At 42.6% G+C, this 21180-nt stretch overlaps 1 protein-coding gene across 6 annotated transcripts in view; it reads right to left on the bottom strand.

The window, feature by feature from the left end:
* The window catches only part of SNX10 (sorting nexin 10), a 36593-nt gene extending 15883 nt beyond the window's left edge, over positions 1-20710 (bottom strand). The window contains exons 1-3 of one of the 6 annotated variants that reach the window (XM_038128119.1): positions 20572-20628; positions 4561-4617; positions 1239-1365 (exon numbers count right to left, since the gene is read on the bottom strand). In XM_038128119.1, the coding sequence (XP_037984047.1) occupies positions 1239-1241 (3 nt within the window). In that variant the 5' untranslated portion in view covers positions 1242-1365; positions 4561-4617; positions 20572-20628. The other 5 variants (XM_038128121.1, XM_038128115.1, XM_038128116.1 and 2 more) reach the window with 5 other exon arrangements.
* Between the last annotated feature and the right edge of the window lie 470 nt (positions 20711-21180).

Here is a 21180-nt window from a genome sequence, read left to right as displayed (position 1 = left end):
TAATGGGAATTGGAAGAGACTGAAGAATTAAATGTTTCTCAACACTCTCAGCTAATGATCAAAATTTTGTTGTAGAAAAACGAAACCAAACCAACCCCCAAAATCTTGATAAATCTGTATATTCATGCTAGGATGGAAAATATCCTTTAAAATACAAAAGTCAAAAGTGTGCTTCAACACCTGGTACTTGTGGAGCACCTTCAGAGGCTGCCCTACTCCAGCCTCTGCCCTACTCCAGAGGCTGCCCTACTCCTACTACTTGAATAAGCTATTCACCCCAAAAGCTAAGCCAACCACTTAGCAAAGACTTAAAGAAAAGTGTATCACTTTAGGCTGTAGATATATTCCCCCTGAGAGGAAGGCACTGCGCAAGATCTCCAGGTACAGGAATCAACTGTGGGAGGAATGACAGTGTCTCTGGTAAAAAAAACATGCTTTTTTTAGTGCATATTTGCATAAATCAAGAAATCTTGAACTAGAAAGCTCTCCAAGTGTGTCTTCCTATGTCCAAACCAAAGACATCAGAAATAAAAGCTTTAGTCCTCAGCCAAGTATTCTCCCCTAACACACACTTGCATGTACCACCACGGCAAACCTTCAGTGGGCTGACAGAACAGTAACAACCTCGAAGGGCGAAGATACACTTTTTCCTGGACAGCCATTGCACTCCGCACATAGCAGGGAGACATTCAAGGTCTGGATTAAATAACTTCCCTCCCTGATTTCCAGGTGTTACTGAGATGGGGAGCCTGTGGCCTGATGGCTGGACACAGCGTTTGGTTTTATGTTAACATAGCCCAGCTCCTGGTCCCAGGGGTGTTTTCTGTATAACTGGTGGTTACTCTTCTGGTGAGTATCATGAACACCTTGCCAAATAAAGCACATCTGAAAGGCTCCTGCCACCTCTGCTGCTTCTTTCATCGCTGAAGAGCACCAGAGGGCCAATTCTCCCCTGCAGCTTTTTAACCTCATGCCAGGATGACACAAGAGGAAAAAGTGATCAGAGCTTTAATCATTTCTACCAGCTGAGGGTCATGCCTTTGCTTTTACAAAAACACTAGTGGGACATATGAGGAAGTTATTTCTGCTCTGGAGAAGATACTCAGCAATGTGCTAAACACAGGAGAGGACACCATTTTTTGGGTTGCTTTTCCTCCCCCTGCCTCACTGTCATATAATATTTACCATACATAGGTAGGAAGGTAGATAGAGAGAGCAGACTTTCAGACCCACTGTACCATCTTTTTACGTCGCAAGGTTTTGTCTTCCCCAAATTCCTATTTCCCTGTGTCCCAATCTTCTCCAAAGCTGCAACCACTTCTCAACATACTTTCTTTCCTTTGCTGAGCACTGAATGCATCAGTCCTGCAAGTGGAAGAAGAGAAATTATGCCAAGAAGCTTCGAACAGGACACTGCACTCATCTTCCCTTCAACTGCTGCAGCACAGGAGTCACATCCTCAGGCAGCCTGCTTATAACCTGACCTCAGTCTCCTTCCTCTCATCTAGTGCTGTATCAGCTTCTTGTTGACTTTCCTTTTGTCCAGGTTCCCCAAATCACCCCATTTCCAAACAACCTTCCATTACCCTCTCCTTTGTACAGAATCAAAGCAGTCTTTGAAGTAAAATACTTCTTTCAAACCTTTATAGTACCAAAGTACTGGGACTAAAAGTAGCTATTGGATATGCTATTGGTTAGCTATGGCTTACCTTGCAAATCATTCCAGACCACAAGATTTGCATTGGAAAACTTCTGTACACTTTTAATTGCAATTAACTAGTCACTGAGTTTCAACAAGGAAGAAGTTAAAACCCTTCAGACTCTTAGCTACCAAAGAAATGAGACCTGCTCTATATGTCGTGGCAGGAAGTGTCTAAGCAGTAAAGAACTGAGCCAAGAGGAAAAATGATGGGCAAAACAGCAGAGCACCTCAGCAAAATGCAGCCCTCAGACACAGTCACTGTCAGCTTTGATTTGAAACACTAGGATTTCAACAGAAGACTGGGTGTTCCTTTTTTCCCTCTCCTTATTTACCAAAAAAATGACAATACTGAGTTTAGAATGAAGCAAGATAAACAGTAAGTGACTAGAAATGAAAAATAAAAATGTACAGCCTTTCTCAAGATTTAGGGTTACTTCCCCTATTCATCTCTTGAATCCAGGAAGTGTTATTCCCATTACAGATTTTGCTGCTCTGAAACAGTGGCATTACACATGTAGACTGTTCCTTCTCTTGACCTTTAAGTCTTCTCCAAAATACAAGATCCCACTGGGAAAACAGCATTGCTCTAATCAAAGCAGACCTAACCACCCAGTATAAGTGATGATCCACTTCCAGAAAAGGCGCCTATGCTTTTGCATCCCTAGAGTAAAGCTCAATATTCACATACAGGCTATGTCATGGTCCAAGCCGAGTTAGGTGGCAGAATACTCACTCCTCTGCGAGATTGCTGTTATATGCTCAGTCCATCCTGCATTCACTGGTCACAAACAATCAGAAGATTACAGCGATACTGGGTAATAACTGCCTTTCTCCTCTCTATGTACTCCATTCCCTCCCCATTTTGCTATAAAACTGAGGATACTCTCAATAGACATGTCTGTTCTCAAGTAATGGACTGTCCACCTGGCGGAGGTGACGCTGACCTCTCCCTCCCACAGACCACTTGAAGACTAACTTAATCATCTGTCACACTGTACTACAGTCCAGCTGTACAACGTGGGAGACCCAGTACAAAGACAGCCAAGGCTTCAGGGACTTTTTACTTTTGCCAGCTGCAATCCTGTACAATGTGTTTTCCTCCCCTGCCCAGTGCTGCTTGGTTTTTCCAAAATGGCAGATCTAGCTATTATGTCACATGACACATATTTTCAATTTTGTTTCTTCTTTTTTTTCGTGGTTGTGTTGTTGGGTTTTTTTCAATTGAGGGGCACAATACATGCATTTATATCAATGCATTCAAGAGGATGTGTCCTGTAACGCTTCAGAGCAACGATACTCTCAAAACCAAAATTTGCTGTTAAAAGTGTCCAGGCTTGGGCAAGGAGGCCTCTTGCACTGGAAACAGTATATACTCAAGAGAAAGGTACTGGAAGATGTGGCATCTCCATTTATTCCTTCTCTCTGGAAACTACTAAATTCAGAGGCAAACAATTTTCTGTCCAAACTGCTAAAGCTATAGCTTTGATATGGATCCCAGTAGACATGCTGACCTAAACATCCTCGTGAATATTCAGAATCCTCAAACCTGCCCCAAAAGCAGTCAGAACTACTTAACAAGCAGGAATTGCAGAGCAGTTTCTCTGGCTGGATGTGCCTTTTAACTCCTGGCTAAACCAGCCAGCTTAAGCATAGCACTGGTGGTATTTTGCTACCCTGTCCTCAAGGCCAGAAGCAGTCCAAGTAGACAGGGTCACACATAAATGACAAAAGGGTCAAAGTGACACCCAAACCTGGATTACACCTACTCCCTCATGGTTACAGACCTATGCAAAGAACATGAGTGTTGACAGGAGACTACAAGGACAGCACTGAGGTCACATAGACACAAGCATGGAAAAACAAAATGTTCCATTTGGATCTGCCTCGAAAGGAAAAACAACCCATAAAGGCAGCTGAAGCAAACACAATAAATCTTTCATTTTTTCTTCCCCTTCTCTCTTTTCTTTTCTTGGATATATTTCTGCATAATGCAATGGATTCCTCAGAGAAAAGGATAAGGCTCAGGCCTTCCTATACAGAATTTGACCACAAAAAATGTGCCTTTCTCAGAAATCTCTTAACATTTCCTACTAGGAAAATAGGAAATCTGACATGGAAATATCTATTTTTAATATGACAGGAAAATCTATCACAATAAGGAGGAATAAAAATCTCACATTGGTTGATTCGTTGTATTAATCATTTCAGCTGCATTTTAATTCAAATGTCTGTGCTCAAGACTGTATCAGGTGATGAGCTTGTGCTCCTATTACACATGTGATTAGTCAATAACCCCTGAAGAGTAATTTTCCACAGAGCTTCCAAGAAAAATAACATATCCCATCAGGTTGCCTGTTAGTAAAAAAGGACATAGGACTTTTCATGCTGTGGGTGTTGGCATCTTCACGCATGCTGTGTAGTAAGGCTGATAAGAGACTAAGAGCTGAGACAAAATAATTTGTTGAAACTTTTCATGTTCATTGGACTGAACAGAACAGAAGAGAACATGCAAGTAGGATTCTTGTGGTCCATGCAGCTGGTAATCAGAGTTCAGACCCAGATCCAAGCATCAGCCCTATAAAATACCTAAAATGGATAAAAAGAAGACTCCATCCAAATCCTTCTCTCCCATCTCAGTGTCTGAGCCCTTTATGCACAGTCACTTACTCTAAATGAATATCTGATTCTTCTATCAGACTTTAACAGAAGGAACCGGCACTGCATCATTCCAGAATATTCTGTATCCTGGCAACTAAAAGCATGAAGAATACAACCAGTCTTCCCTGATCCATGTGAATCTTAATGAAATTCAATCCACAGCTTGAATCCTTTTTTATTAAAGCCTAGATACCACTTACCTGTTTTTCATGTTTTGGCGTCATCTTCACCAGTTTGTAGTAAAAAAACAAATCAACCTGAAAAAAAAAACAAAAACAGAATACTCATCAGATTGGTATTTTATAGTTATTTAAAAGTCATTATCACTTTTGCCCTTTATTAGTAGACAGTGGAAAAAGCCAGGCTTAGTGCCATATATGGCAGAAAACACATTGCATTACCTGTATCTCAGAATGTATTCATTTAAAAAATAATCCCTTTTTAGAAGCACTGGGCTAGTCCCCTTCTCTATAGATTTGTCATACTTGACAGTCCAGTTAATCTCTGGAAGTCAGTGCTTCTTCTCTCTGCTCCAAGAGCCATCTCAGAGTTCACCTTTGCAGCCACCTCCGCACAGCCAGCACTCCCAGTGCACAAACACAGACAAGGCAGTGATGCCTGTGCCTCACTCCCAGGTGCCCAAGAACAAGTCTGTAGGACTGCAGCTGGGGTCCAGAGACCCTAAAACATCTGAGTCAAAAGAATCAAATGCCCATCTCAACCATCTTCCTGAAAGTCAGAGAACTGGGGACTGCTTGGATCCTTCAGGAGGGCTAAAACTCAGGCTAAATTTCACAGCATCTGTGTTTACAAACCTCCATGTAGAGGAGGGTATAATCAGACCAAATAGAAACATCCTGTCATTAACTTACATTTTAAATCTACTCTTTCACTGAAAATCCCCCCAAAAATTGAACTGTGTCTGCAGTCCAATAAACTGGACAGTTTGCTCAGGACAGGTGCCCACATGGGAAGAGCAGGACAGCTTTATTTACTTGCCAGCTTATATACACACCACCTCCTGTTTAGTGATACGGAGCCTGAAGCTGCTCTTGTTATTATACAACTACATATTTGTGTCAAGCCCAGCCAAGGAGTGCTGAATACCCCACCCCTCCACACTGCCTCTTATGAACACTTCCAAATTACAGGCTCCACCTATTGTAATAAAACTGGGCAGAAAGATAAGCACACATACATTTCTTTGACCGGGAAATTATTCTGAAACAAACACTTTGTTGTCAAATTTCTAGAGGGTCAGTCATATCAAAATAGGATACTCTGTTTCCAAATAAAAATGACCACACATAAGACTTCATTCTAAAGGGTACCATTGTACAGTTCCCATCTCCATTAAGGTAAGGCCATCATTTCACTTCTACAGCTAGAATGGTACTGATAAAGTAGGAATATCAAGAACACACTCAACTATTCTCTTTTTTTTTTTTTTTTTTTAATTCCATTTATATATGCTTAACTAGCAGGTATGTTCCAAGCTGAAGTTTTATAGAAGAGAACTCAAACACTTTTTGCTGCACAGGCTCAGCAGTGTCAAGCATCTCTGAGTGGGGGGGGGGGGGTAAAAATTTGGCTCACTGGTGCTAACTGCTGTTAATGCAAAAGTGTATTAGAAACTTTCCTTTTAGGGAGATAATTGACCTGTTACCAGGTCAGGTAAAAGGGCACCAGCACACATACAGACCTTTCATAGAATTGTATAATCATTTAGGTAGCTTCCAAGATCATCAAGTCCAACCTTTGACTGACCAGCACCTGTCCACTATACCAAGGCCCATGTATAGTTGTTTCCTGAACACCTCCATGGTGCCTCCACCACCACCCTGGGCAATCCATTCCAATGCTTAACAACCCTTTTTGTGAAGAAATTCTTCCTGATGTGCAACCTGAACCTTCCTTGGCACAGCTTGAGGCCATGTCCTCTTGTCCTGTCACGGCTGCCTGGAGAACAGGATGATCCCCAGCAGCTCCAGCCTCCTTTCAGGCAGCTGCAGAGAGCAGTAAGGCCTCCTCCCCTGAGCCTCCTTTTCTCCAGGCTGAACACCCACAGCTCCCTCAGCTGCCTCTCCTAGGACTCAGTCTCCAGACCATTCCCCAGCTCCACTGCCCTTCTCTGGACTGGCTCTAGCATCTAAATGTCCTTCACAAGTCAGGGACACAGAACTGGGCACAGGACTCAAGGTGCAGCCTCACAAGGGCTGAGAACAGACAAAAAAACCAACTATGCTGGGCTCAGGCTGTTTGAGGAAGATTCTTTGTGCTATCTCTCCCCACTGAGTATTGTTGTAAACCTATATAGTTTGATGTTATTTCCTCCCCTTTCTGATCTGGTTGAATGTGCTGTGTTTTTTTTCAAAATGGCAATTCAAAATTTTTTTCCAGTTATGTATCTTTATTCCATCAAATTCTGCAGTGTGTTTCTCTCCTGCCTCTAAGCTGATTTAAGTGAGAAATTATGCAAGCCCAAAATATCTCATTCCTAACACTGTTAGCAAATTAAAGGCTAAAATAGCATGTTTCATTTTGTCATCTGTTTTTCTAATGACCGAGTTATGTGTTGGTGCAGGTTAGCAAGAACAGCTTAAAATCCAAACAGCCACCACAATTTTGAATATTTAATGGCAAGAAATTAATATTTCAGCACCAAAAAGCTTCCTAAAATATTTAAAATATGTCAGTTTTTCATCAAGGAATTTGGAAAAAAAAAATCAATAATGGAAACGCACGCCCCCCTAAAGCTGCCTTTTTTCACGGATTTCAGTGAGATTGCCCAGTCATGCTGCAGCCACTTGCAAATATACTGAATGCAATATTCTGTCTGGTAGCAAGATACATATTTGGGGACTTCTGTAACACATAGAGAAGCCAGTGAAGCAGAACACACAGTGAAGCTTGTGAAACTTCTGCTTAAGATATCTTTGTATCTTGAGAAAAAACTACCCACAATACCAGTGATGGAGAAAAACAGCCATCAGAAGACAAACAGAAGGCTTTTGGTCTTTTTACTCTAAGCAAAATTTCATCTGACAGGGAAATGAACAAGTGCTGGGAAATAGAATCAAAAAAGCCAGTGATCAGTCTGTAGTTTTGATAAAACACTTTCTGTTGAGACTGGGAAAAACCCCCCACATTGCTTTGAGTAAGTTTTTGTTCTGCTTCTGATCCATTATCAGTCTGAAGACTTTTTTTTTTTTATTAGTTTCATATTCTATATCCACTGCTTCTTGCAGTACATATTTTTTATGGTTCTTAATTGCATAACCAACAAAACTGCCAAGGAACAGCTCCACAACTGCTAACAAAAACCACTCAAAAGCAAAAAGATTACGTCGGATGAATTGCCATACTTCCTGTGCCTGAAAAAGAACCAGGAAGAAGAGGGAGGAAAAAACACAAGTACTGCAGTACTTTTCTTAGGGAAAACAGATAAACTGCAGTGCTGTTCTTAAGGGTAATAGATAAATAATATCAAGTATTATATTTTATTTCATATTTTGGAGATTAGTTTCTATTTTAAAATCCAAATTAAAACAGTTAATCTAACATTACTAAAGATATACCCTTTTATCATGTAGATGGACTGGTCCTAAAGGAGGAAGTGATTTCTCCCCAGCGTTCTCATACTGAAAGATGAAAACTCAAGCAGTAGTGCAGACAAAATCCACATCAACTTGCTCTAAGAACAGCATGAACAAATGCAAGCCCTCCTGGCTGCCTCGCCAGTAGCTGTATTTAGCTGCACTGAAATTTTACGATTTTACTCATTACTGGGCAGTGACTATGCAATATCCTTATCTGCTCTGGGAGTGCTCATGCATTCCATGTGGTCAGTGTTTCCTCTCAAGGATAATGCTGGTAGTCAGCTCATCAATCCCTCCATCCCTCCATCCCTCCCTCCATCCCTCCCTCCATCCATCCATCCATCCATCCATCCATCCATCCATCCATCCATCCATCCATCCATCCATCCATCCATCCATCCATCCATCCATCCCTCCATCCACCTTTGGTTATTTCTAATCATGTAACTAAATGACCACCTTCAGGCTTTATTGGGGAAGTGTGATTTAGTTTTAGACCTTGGTGATGACTGAAATTACTATCCAGTCATAAGCAAACTCCTCAGCTGTGCTTTCAAGGTTGTTCCCACTATCAGTATCAAATGAAACTTTAATTCAAGGCTTTGATATGACCAAGAAAGAGAGAAAAATTGAATCTCTAAATGCTTACAAGTCTTTCCTGCATTTTGTGTTTTGCTCACCTTAAGACTCAAACAAAGTTGAGTCTTTTAATAATAATTTTCATTTACAGCCTGTAGAAATTTCAGCTGCATCCATACATGGAGTTCACTGTCAAAGAACATGCTCATGTGCACCTGGCCACACTATGTTCCTAAAAGGCAAGTGATCTGTGTGGATTTGTAAGGAAAATGCACATGCAGGGGTGATGGTGGAACCGGGAGGAACTGGGAGAATAATTAAGAGATGCTCTGGAGAGCTCAAAAAACCCCTAAACCTACAAAAACACACAATTTTGTGTTGCCAAATTGACCACATCCTAACGCAGCTTGGCATTTACAGTCATCAGATACACGGCTATCACAGAACTACTGCTCTTGTTGATGGGAAAAATCTTATTCAAATGCTGCTCCTCAAGCAGGGACTTTCAGTTGATCCAGAAAAACTCAGCATAAGATAATGCCTTCTACTATACCTGTTCCACTTAACACCTGGGGTAAACCCAACTGTACTGATCAGACCTATGAGTTCACTTCTGTTCCTCACGGTCCATGAACCAGATGGTGAGGACTGAAACTCCAGACTGCGCAGGTCACAGAGCACATTTCCTCCTTTCATCTATCATGACGGTTATTTGCCTCGCCCTCAGCAAATTACTATAAGGATCTGTTGGTCAAAAGTGAAAAGAGTATGAAAGACATGAGCATTTTCATCTAAACTCTACACAACAGTCAGGGGTCTGCAGCCTGCTTAGTGAAGTCAACAAAACAAAGTACCCCTTGAGCGAATCCTTCTCACTTCCCAGGATCAAGGTACCAATTTCATCAGTGCTGTATCACAGTAGGAGCACAATCACTTCACCACTGAGAAAAAAATAAACTGTCTAAACTGCTTTTAAAAGAATGAGAGCTTTCCAAACCACTAACAGAATTCACATACCTTCCTTTCCACCACAATGCAATGTAGAAGGGCACTGCCAAATATCAAATATCAGCCTTTGTGGTTGCACTTGAAATTCCCAGGCGCTGTTGCCAAGATGCTTAGTTAACTACTCCTTCCTATGGAATTTCACTCAATTTGGTTTCTAAACACTTTTTTATGGCCACGAGGTATAAGACAGCTTCTCCTTAACCATTGCATTAGCATTTCTCCCCAGTCAGCCATTCCCTTGTCCTGCAATCTTCCTGGCTATTAAGACATGTTTTACCAGAAGGATGAATCTGGATCATTAAAAAAGAAGAAAAGAAAGGACAATATATAAGAAATTTTCATTTGTTTCAGAGGAACTTGAGAATCAAGTTCCTCTGTTAATTCAAGAGTTAATGAAAAATATTAATTTCCCTCTGCCCTCCAAAATAAATACATCACAAGGATTACAGTGTCAGGTGTGGGTCACAGATTTCTAATTACAGTGGTATTATACCACGCTTTTGATTGCTTCAAGTTAATACCATATTGCTGGACAGCAGCATGACTTACGTGCCAAGCCCTTCTGAAACCTCTATAAGCCTAAAGATAAACAAGGAAGAAGTACAAAGAAATCTGTTCAGAGTAGGAGAGAGCTGTTCAGATGTTTCCCCATTCTCTCTTTGCTGGTGTTGTTGATGGGTTGGTTTGGTTTCGGGGGGGGTGTTTGTTTTGTTTTTTTGTTTTTCAGGCTCAAATTGCAGACATACACACAACCAAAGGACTTCACGGATATTCTGCAGTTTCAGTGGGTTGCTGATTTCAGAGAAACTATTACTTTCCTTAATAGAAGGTTTTCTCTTAATAGAAGCTAGTGGTAAGCCTAACACTGGCATCTTGGGATTTTAGGGAACAACTACAGAACAGTAATTGGGGGTCAAGTCACTGAAAGAACAGTAAATGTCAGAGCTGGTCATGGTAATCATTTATTCCTCAGGGCTAATGCTTGCCACTGTTTCTGCAGACAACCAGGGGACCACTCAGAACTCTCCTGAAGCTCCAGCTCCTGTGTTTTCCAGGCAGCCTGTCAAGGGGGTCTGCCATGTGAGCCTGCCTTTGCTACTCTTTCCAATTTTTATGGTGCATAAGAAGTAGATTAAATATGCAAAATTATTTTTGTGCCATACATAATCACAGGTTTTGTTGCTAGGACGTTTTCAGAAGGCTGACGAAGAGGTAAGGCAGTCTTTGAAGGAAGCATTGGTGACCTTCAAGGTAAAGTTTCAGAAAGTGTGCTTGCTCCAGGGAGCTTTTGAGATTCTTTGAGCTAGGAGAAATCAATTTCAGAAGAAACAGCAACCTTGGCAAGCTGGCAAATTCAACCATCTTTTCAGCTGTACTCAACAGGGAAAACACTGGACAGGCACTAGGCTTCTTACTGATACTTACACAGAACAGGCATACCACTGGCACTGAAACTACCTCTGAGAAGGGAAAGAAGCAAGTTATTTCCAGGCTAAACCACTTGCGGAATAGCACTGTGTACTTTGCAAGTGACAGTTCTGTTCAGTTGCAGAAGTGATGAGTGAGGACGTACACACTGTGCACTCATAAACCACACACAGATCTTACGAGGCACACCAACACAGACAGATAAGCCACCCCTAGGTATTTTTTACATGATGCAAGCTACAAACAACACATCAGACAGCTGTTACTTTCAGAAACCAACAAAGTGGGCATTGTAAAGAGACTAATGTCTCAGCATTTCAGAACACAGATTAAATTCCTAAGAAAAATATTAAATGCTGCTTCTGAAGGAAGATTCAAAGAATGTGTATGACTTTCTTTGAAAAATAATGTTTTTCTCAGGAATTAAGCATTTCATTGCATTAAATCAAATTAAGTTGCATTAAAAATAGTATCTTTCTCAAGGTATCTCTGTAATAATTAATTTTTATTTATCACAGGAAAAGAAGGGCTGATGGAAACTGTATCTTTGCTGCTGAGTAAGCAGAGCAAAAGTCAGCAAATACTATGCAGCCTTATCGCTACATTTCCTTCTCTGTCTCTGAGATGCAGAAGCTGCCATCACCTGACCCCTTCCTTCCTGACTTACCCGCTGGAACACTTTGAATCTCATGCACCAGAAATTTCACATTTTTTGCTTACTTCAAAATCTTTCATTTTATGATACAATTTTTGTCTGCTGCTTGAACTGCTGATACTTAGCACTACATGTTCTAGTTTAGCTTTTTTCCTGCTGCGGATTTCCTTATGCTTCAAAGCATCTATTTTTGTGATCTGCTACCTGCTCCAATCCAGGAAGTGTTAGTGTTTGGTCTTGTGCCCAAAGAGGAAAGTAAAGCAAAAGGTATAGTTTTGGCTGCAACCACAGAATTAGAAATCCCAGTCTCATGCCATGGGTCTGGGGAAATGGCTGGGAAAGACCCAGCACAGATATAGTAAAAAATGAAATTAACAGCTAAGCAGTAACATCCTGACACAGATTGATCCTAAGTAGTCTATAACTGCAGCTCAAAACAGTGGGTAAGATAGGAAATACAGCAGTCAATACAGTGTGCCCACAAAGCGTTCTGATCAACTTTCTTCAAACTGTTGTGTCTCTTGTATCTTTTAAGTTGACCAAGCCCATGGCAGATCATTACAACAGCACAGCTGGATCAGATATCCAGTCTTTCACACTATGGCAATTCACTCTTTGGGCTCTCTTCCCCTGAAGAATGCATCAGATGGCCCAGCACTGACATAAAATCTTACTGTTGTCACATTTGTGCAGCTGCATCCACATATTGCACTAGTTTGCGGGCTGGGTTTATCGACCATCAAATTAACAATTAAAGAATGTATTAACAGTGAGTTTGAACAAGTTCACTTCTTCAACAGGCTCTGTTACCTTTCTAGATGCTAGACTGTGCCAGGGGCATGAAAACAGTATTTTGAAAGCAAAGAGCTTCTAAACAGTGTTATTTATGAATAAAGCAGGCAATTCTGAAAAACACAGTGTTTGGCAGGAGAAACTTTTCATAGGACTGACCAGTAAGAAAAACAAGCTGAAAATCAATAATTTATCCACATTGGTGGATTTTCTGCTTCTCATTTGTTTTGTGCCTACTGAACATTAAGATGTGATTTTTGTTGCTTTCACGCCACTGCTGCACCGTGACTTTAGAAGATTGGTATCAGCTTTTGGCCAGCTCTCAGCGCAAGAGGCTCATCTGTGATGTGGCAAACTTCTTTATGAAGTTGTGAGAGAACAGCAGGAGGCACAGCAAATACACAAAAATGGGAGGGAGAGAAAAAAAGCAGCAAAAGGCTGCCATGCAATCACAGCCAAGTCAAAGAAGTTGCTGGTCAGTGTGGAACAAATACTGTTCAAGATAAAGTAGTAAGAGAAGCAATCGTGGCAAACAGCGCTTGCAGGACAAGTAAGGCTCACAGCTTGCTTTCACAGTGCCCAAACCCATGTGATATTTTTCCAACAATGAATTCAAGTAGACCACCAAGTAGTCTGAACAATAACTTCTGCCTTCAGCAGGAGAAAGATTTCACACTCACAGAGCAGGTGCTGCTGAAATGAGCAGAATGCACAGATCTGTATGGCAAGCCTATGGGAAAACAGTGGCTCAAGAGGAAACTGGTTTGTGTTAACACTTTTTCCAAGTTCATTTATTAGTCACTGTCGTTAAACACAGAATATATACACTAAAGTTTTGGAAGTCCCAGACTGTTTTCTGCTTGTAAGCACTTCAGAGGCAAATACTATGAGAAAATGCATAGAAAGTCACCAGTTGAAATAATTTATAGTCATAAACAATGTCCCAGAAGTCCTTTTCTTTTGCAACACTTGCAACAGGCCCAGTCTCATTCTTTTTGGTGCCTGTTAAGTTTAATTCACCTCAGGCCAAAAAAAGCACAATCCAGTCTTAAAAGAGAACAAGTATCAATTCATATAACCACAACTTAACTAAACTAGCTGAAATCTACACATTATGAATGGATGTATTAGAAGTACTACTTCGTGGTCCTAGAGTTAAACCCATACCAAACGTCCATCATATGGCTGGTAAGATCTGGTAACCATCAAGAGACCCTCTCCAGCTCTGGAGAGGTTTGCAGAAACACAGTGATGTTGCTTTTTGGCCCGAGGCTGCGCGCAGATCTCAGAACAAAACCGCAATCACAGCACCTTAATGAAATCAAGAGCCCAGACCAAGCAGGAGCAGAAGGTACCAGCTACCACACACCCCCTGCAGCTGGAAGCCCACAGAGGAAAGCCCCACTGCAGGTATCCAGCCCACCCCTCACTGCCTGTAACTTTTCTGCAGAACTGACACAGTTAGGTCACTCGGTGCCACCGGAGATGTAAACAACCATTATTGAGGATGTATTTCCCTTTTATAGGTGAGTTTCAAATTCTGCACCACATTATGCACAGCACGTGTGTTACATACTCAGAGAGCACTCTGTAAAGATAGTGCTGTCCTTGACAGGGTCTGTATTATTGTTCTAGCAGGAGAACAGGAAGGAAAATTGTTAGAGGTTTTAGTGATGTAGACTAAAAACAATAAAACTTTTGTAATTATAAAAGCTAGTTATTAGCTGACCGCTGAAATCCAGAATTTCATCTACATTAAAGAGAGAATAAAGCTATTCAAGGTTGGAAAGTTATCTAGCTTAGCCAAGCCTACGGAGAAAAGGCAGTACTCCTCAGAATTAAGCTTTGCTAGAAATCCAGAGAAAGCGCAATCATATACATGAACCCACATGATTTTTCCATACTGCTAACAAACTTCTATTTCAGGTGGTCTAGGACAAGTCAGTCACTACCCAAGGCTGGAATGACAGGAGCTCTAGTGATCCTCAGGTGGTCAAAATAATTCTGGAGTGTGAACTAGTGTTTAGACAGTGTTGTTCAGATGCTCTAAGTCCCAAAGTCTTATTTTTTGAAGCAAACCAATAGGTTTGCTCAAAGAAAAGATATTTAATGTGTACAGGTTGCCTTGGTCGAAAGGATCTGTGACTCTGGAAACCCTGGAGAAAAAGAAAGAATTCTTTTTTGATTGAAAATCATTGCTTATGCACATATGCCATAGCACAGGATATTATTCCCAGTCTGACTGAAGCCTAAAGATTGCCTTATGTTTTCTTAAAGACAGTCCACAGGACTTCAAATTATCTTTATGGTTATCTTGCATTAGTTACAAAGTTTGGTGCAAATATTGATGGATAGTTTTTCTGAGAAAATCAAGATGCTTTCTTTGCAAGCTGACCTGGACTATTAACAACAACCTACCATGGTTTGCATTAAGCCCCTGTAATTCAGCCGTGGGAAGCTCACAAAAAAAGACCTCAGCTGGGAGAGGATCTTGCATTTCTACTCTAAGGTTTAGCACTGCATTACATACCTACTGTTGACATCTTTTTCCCAACCAGCACACCAAACAGATCTTCTAAATCTGCATATTCTGTGATTCGTCTTCATCCACCCAGAGAGGGGGAGACAAGGGGTTTTATCTCATCTGGAATGAGTGACTTATCTTCCTGCTTCCCCAACTCCAAGCAGTCAAACCTGCAACCAGTGGCCAGACAGATCTAACAAATGCCACGTAGTCCTAAATCCTTGGGGAGCACAACAACTCGTGTCTCAGCCATTAAACACCAGTCTTATTACTTCACATGTCTGAAGACGTGTGAGGGTGTCTTTGGGCTGTGCATGAGAGACATGGCTGTTAGACTCAGCTGTTCTCAAAGCACGATTGCAATGACTCTACGTGCCAACGTGACTATTTATACACAAGTGCCGGGCCCGTCATAGGCTCTGGCATTATCAAGACGTTCTTCAGTGCCTGAGACTTGCAGATATGTCCCTTCTCCCCATAATCACTCCCCAACACCTCCACTTCCACCTCACCTTTTCATATGTCATTAGTAGAAATTAATTTCTTCTGGGAAAAGACACACTGCTCTTGAGAAAAGAAAGCCTTCCCCTCTGGGAAGACAACTCATTAAAACAGAAGCTAAAGTTATGACTAATTTAAACCACACATCACCATTACACAATTAAAGCAATGAGACTAATAGAAGGCAAAACTTATAACCTGGTGACTGCTGCTGTACACAAGAAGCAAGGCAGGCGAGCAGCTAGGGCCTCCCTGAGGCAAAGGAGGAGCAGGAACTTGAAGGATGTGTGGGCAGCACACAAACAGAGGTCAGAGTAATTTACTCTTTGTCAATTCTACAGTAAAAATAGATGCTTTATTACAGGAGTAGAACATTTGGCTTTGAAACATAGTTTTAGCTATAAGTGAGTGCATCTTCCTAGACATCTCTGGTAGAGAAGAGAGGGAAAGGAAGAAGTAATTTTCTCAAGCCTCGGATCCTTTCAATATCAGGAAACAGGAATTTCTTCACACCACAAAAAAGCAGGCATGGAGGGTAATTTGCTTCCTCTTTTTATGGACAAGAGAGAAGATTCATAATGAAATCATTGCTGGCTTACCTGTTCTCAAACAAATGAAACATGCTGGTGTGCATCTGGCCCCCCAGCTCTGTGGCAATCTATTAACACCAGGCACACAAAAATGCTGGAGCAAAGAGAAACTCCCTTCAATCCTTCAAGTACTTCCTTTCTGGCCGGGCCCACAGAGTGATGCGTTTTTGTAATAATTTTTTCAAGGTTCATATCTGTTGATGAATTCACCTGCCATACTGGGACACAGTTTGACATAGGTCATGCTGAGGTGCCGGTGGGACAACGTGCAGTGCTGGTGTACTGCAGACACCTTGAGCAACACCTGCGCAGCATCGATCCAGAGACATACCCTGCTTAACTGCAGACTTTCAGCAAAGCAGCAGAAAACAAGCAAGAACACAGTATGTATGTTATTTATGTCTATCCCCTAAGCCCTAAAGAAGTAAGCACATCAGGGAGCAAGACAAGGGCCAGCACAAAGGCTGGCAGACCGTGTGGGCTCCTTTCTCTGTGGAGAACAGGCGCAACAAAATCAGAAAAGAAACTGAAACCAGGAGCCCTGAGGATATTTAAGGATTCTGTGAAGACATTTCACTAATTAGGCCTCAAGAAGAAAAATACTGGTTTGAATTTCTCCAAGTTGAAAGATGATCCGTGAAGGAACACTGTGGGAATTGCAGAACCATTTGTGATTTCATCATTGGATTATGTTCCATTAGAACTCCCACTGTTCTGCCTGGTCTACAGCACTCTGGACGAGTAGGATACAGACAGCTAAACTCAGATGTTCCTGTCTTTGTGAATGCTCATAAGGTGTCCTACTTACTCTTCAGCTACTGCTCAAGAAGAGGGTGGATCAATTATAGATCATGTGCCAGCCTCAAAGAAGTGTTTTGGATCTCTCTGGACAGTCACCTTGAAAGGCACCAGTCACACACATCACGCACACATTTGACCCGTGCTCAAACCTCTGGATGCTGCACAGGCAGCACTTTGGTGCTATGTGCAGTGTAGACAGATCCCTCAGGAGACCCTGCTCCTTCTGCAACATCTCCCACCATGAGGGTTTGTCTGTGCCAGGGCTGCTGCAAGTGGTTTCAGCTCCAAGCTGCCTTTGCAGGCTCCCTGCTTCTTCCTTCCCTCCCACAGATGCTTGATTTTAACAGCACAGAGAGCTGATGACCAAGCTCTCAGTGATTCAGTTGGGAGCTTCTGCCAACAAGGAAATCGTGATGGCAGTCCACTTTCTGTGGGTGGAGAGGTCACACCTGCAGCCAGCAATGAAGTGGCATGACAAGCTTTTTATTTTTGCCTTCCTGTCTTTCAACACCCATATACAAAACATGAATGTTTTGTAAACATACTTATCAAGGATTCTTCTGGGCTTCTTTTCTTTTTTTCCTCCTCCAAGCTGGGGAAAAAGAATGCTTACAAAAGGTTTCTATTCTTAATTTCTGTGTAGAGATTTAGCAAGCAATGATATGAAGATACAGAGCCAAACACTACGCAGCACACTTGTGCATGCAGCTCCCTGTAGACATGAAGCATGATTTGCTTCTTTTACAAGACTTATCTTGCCAAGAAGTTGGGAAATTCCTGTAGGACACACAGCTGTGCTTTTCTCTTTGTATTTTTATCGGAAGAACAAAAAAGTTGCTGAGGGTTTGCTTTTTAGGTAACAAAAATACACAAAATGTTTAATGGGAAGAAAGAAAAACCACAATACCCTAAATTATTGAGATCTCTTTTACTCCTCTGTTTACAAAAGCCAAAATCTTATGCACACTACGTACTACATCCGTGGAAATAAGATCCATGTGACACATTGCAGAGACATGATACACCAAAGTTGTCACCTGTCTCGTACTACCTACCGACTTCCAGGAAGCAAGAAACAGCCCCAGCAGCCCTGAGTAAATGTTCACAACTTTTTTGCTTTGTGATTTATCATAGTGTGGGTTTTGCTCTTTTGGGTTTGGGTTGTTTTCATTTTCTTTTAAAATCAACCTGCCAGAGGAGTGCTTCTTTCTTTCACATGCAGAAGTTACAGAGCTGCGTGACAAAAGCAGAGAAGGTTGCAGTTGCCCGAAATTACGGCAATTAGGAAACATACTGAGCAAAAATTGACTGAAATGAGGCCACAAGACTGATTCCGCCCTTTATGGTCAGAGAGGCCCCAACTTCTGCATTGGTACCCTTGACAGTATCTCTCATTCCCCTGGAGAAGGATGGGTTGAGGGGAAGCAAGTGCCTGATCCGCAGGCTCAGCCCAGCAGGTCAAAGGCAATGCTGCTCTGTAGCAAGGGCAATAAGCTGCCGGGGAAAGGAAGGAGGGAAGCATCAAAGAAAGGTGCTCTAGGGTTTCTTAGCTAGGTATGCACAAACTGATGACTGCAATGGCCAGTTTCTGGGTGGAAAAAGCTATTCTGTAAGAGATCCATGTGCCACAAGAGCACAATGGATCTAAAATTTCTGTCAACAGAGCCTTCACCTGCATTATGATGTTCCTCATCTGTTCAGCGGTAGCACTGAACTGCCTTGCATCAGCCACATCACCAGTCCTGGCTCAATGGTGACAGTCCACCAAGATGTCACCCCACGTTTGCCAACTGATGGTTTGATTCAATGCTCCACTCCACTTGCTCTTACGCCTGAGAATTGCTCAGTTTCACCCAAACCCTCAGTAGTTTTTGCTCAGTATGGATTAGTGCTTGGGAAGGGAAATCTCAGGACACTCGGAGCCTCAGCACAGCAAAGCAGCACTCACGTGCAACCTGTACACTGCACCTGTGCTAAAAGCACCTCATCACTGTGGGCATTCAGAGATCACAGAATTATCTCAAGCAGCTACACCAGGGCTGCCTAACCTCCAGAACAGCTGTTCTTCAGATGTTAATGTGGAAAACCACAGCTGTTTTGCAATGGTAGAAGAGTACAAATCCTTAGTAGTAATATTTAAAAAATATTTCCTTCCTTAAAAAAAATAATTAAGTATAATTATTTTCCTAACAAAATTTGAAATAATAACAATAATAATAATAATAATCTATAATAAAGGTACAACCATTTCTATGAATACAGCCATGGTGTACCAATGCAAGATCTTTAAATTCATTAAAAGGCAAATACTCCTTAGATTCAACGCAAAATATACATTATAAACAAGAGGTTTCTGGACTTCAAGTCAAGCATCATAAATAATACCCTAGGCTGAGTCAGGCATAATTATTGTTTGCATCTTCTACACAAAGAAAACATTAGTATTTCCACTTTTCTTTAGAAAGTCCAGTATTGTGTCATTCAGGAAAGCCCTGCCTGGCATTACTTTCAGTTTCAGTTGTCCTCAGCACAAATAAGAAAATCTCTCTCTCCCTTCACTCGAGCTATTTCTGTCAATGTGAGAAGCAGAGTGGGCGATGAAAACTCCAGCATTATTTTCCCTTGGGTCATGGTGATGTGGGCACATGCCAGGTGGGTGCCTCAAACACACCTGAGTGGGCCAGACCCTGATCCTCGAGAGCTTGGCTCCACTTTTCTGCCTGCCTTTACTCCCTGGACGCTGCTAGCAGAATTAGGCAGTGTTTACTCAGAACTGCCGCATCCTTGAAGGGCTGTGAGAGCACCCAGCCAGTTGTCCCGATCTGATGGCGACTGTGTCTCTCGGGGCGCGACCCCAGCAAGTGTGAGATGAGCAGCAAACGCAGGCGCCTCAAGGAAATCACAGGCAGCTGCCCCCGTGCCTTTGTGCCCAGCTCCAGAACACGACCCGAGAAAAACCCAGCAACCCTCAGTCACTCGAACTTCCTTTGCTTTATAAAATTAGTTTTAATTGCATACTGTGTTTTCATAGGTTGTCCTCATATGTACCTAAAAAATTCCCGTGCTGCTTAACTTAGATAACATAGAACTTTAAAATAACATAAAGCAGTCTCCTGACTAACAGAATAGTACATGGAATGCACTGCATTTAATAGAAAAGCATCCTATGACATATATTATATATTTGTATATGTATATTGTATGTTATATAATGTATATACACAACAATAACAATATGCATATACATACACACAGAGCCTTTGCACATCCCTGTGATCTTTAGATCACAGCTGCCAAAGGCGATGGATTTGCTACAGCAAAACAAAGAGGAGCGGACCAAAACAAGATTAGTAGTTGCTTAAACCAAATCTTCCCGCTGGCCGGCGTTAATCATTGCCAAAGGCAGTCATCTACCGCGCCGTAAACCGCGGCGGAGCCCTCTAGCAGAGACCAAGGAGGAAAACACACTCCAAAGGGCCGGGAGGAGCCGAGCGCCGCCGCCGGGGCAGCCGGGCCACAGGGCTGGCTGCCGGGCCAGGGCTCGCCGAGCCGCCCCTGAAGCGCGGCCGGTGCCACCGAGCCCGCAGCGCCCTCCGTCACCCGCAGCCCGGGGCACGGCCCGCGCCCGAGCCCCGCACCGCAAACCCGGCCAGCCCCGCCACGGCCGCTCCGGTGGCCCCCAGCTGTCCGGAGGTCTGACACCCCCCGCTCCCGATCCCTCACGGCTCACCCACCGCCGCCGCCGCCGCTCCCGCCGCCGCCCAGAGCCGGGAGAAGCCGGCGCGTCACCGACAGCAGGCGGGGCCGCGCTCCCCGCCCCGCCCGGGCCCCGAGACCCAGCGGTGCCGAGAGGCTTTCCTCGACCAGGGGATCTGTCAGCCCCAGCCGCCTGGGAGGGGGGAGAGGCTGAGCCCTGGGGCCGAGCCTCTGGCGCAAAGGTGTCCTGTGACCTGCATCCTGATGGGATCTGCGTCCCGTGATCGAGTCACCTTGATTGAATCGGGCTCTTTGGTGTTTACGACTTGGAACACCTCAGTTGTAGGCACGCCATGTGCTTTATGAGTTTGCATCCTAAGTACGCATCTTGCTCCGACTGAAAAAGTCCAGGTTTCCCAGGAGTTTTTTAGAAGCTTTTCGTTAAGAAGCGGGAAGAAAATAAAGAAATTGAAATTATTCCTGGAATTTTACAAGAAATGGCTGGACACAGGGGTTAATGCTGTGGTCTAGTTGACAAGGTGGTGATGGGTCAAAGGTTGAATTTGATTATCTTGGTGATGTTTTCCAACCTAAATGATTCTGTTGCTCTGTGATTGACAAATCAAATTACCTAGTTTTTAAAAGGC

Source organism: Motacilla alba, chromosome 2 (assembly GCF_015832195.1).
Source record: "Motacilla alba alba isolate MOTALB_02 chromosome 2, Motacilla_alba_V1.0_pri, whole genome shotgun sequence".
Taxonomy (NCBI): domain Eukaryota; kingdom Metazoa; phylum Chordata; class Aves; order Passeriformes; family Motacillidae; genus Motacilla; species Motacilla alba.
This window is presented reverse-complemented; position numbering and strand designations above follow the sequence as displayed.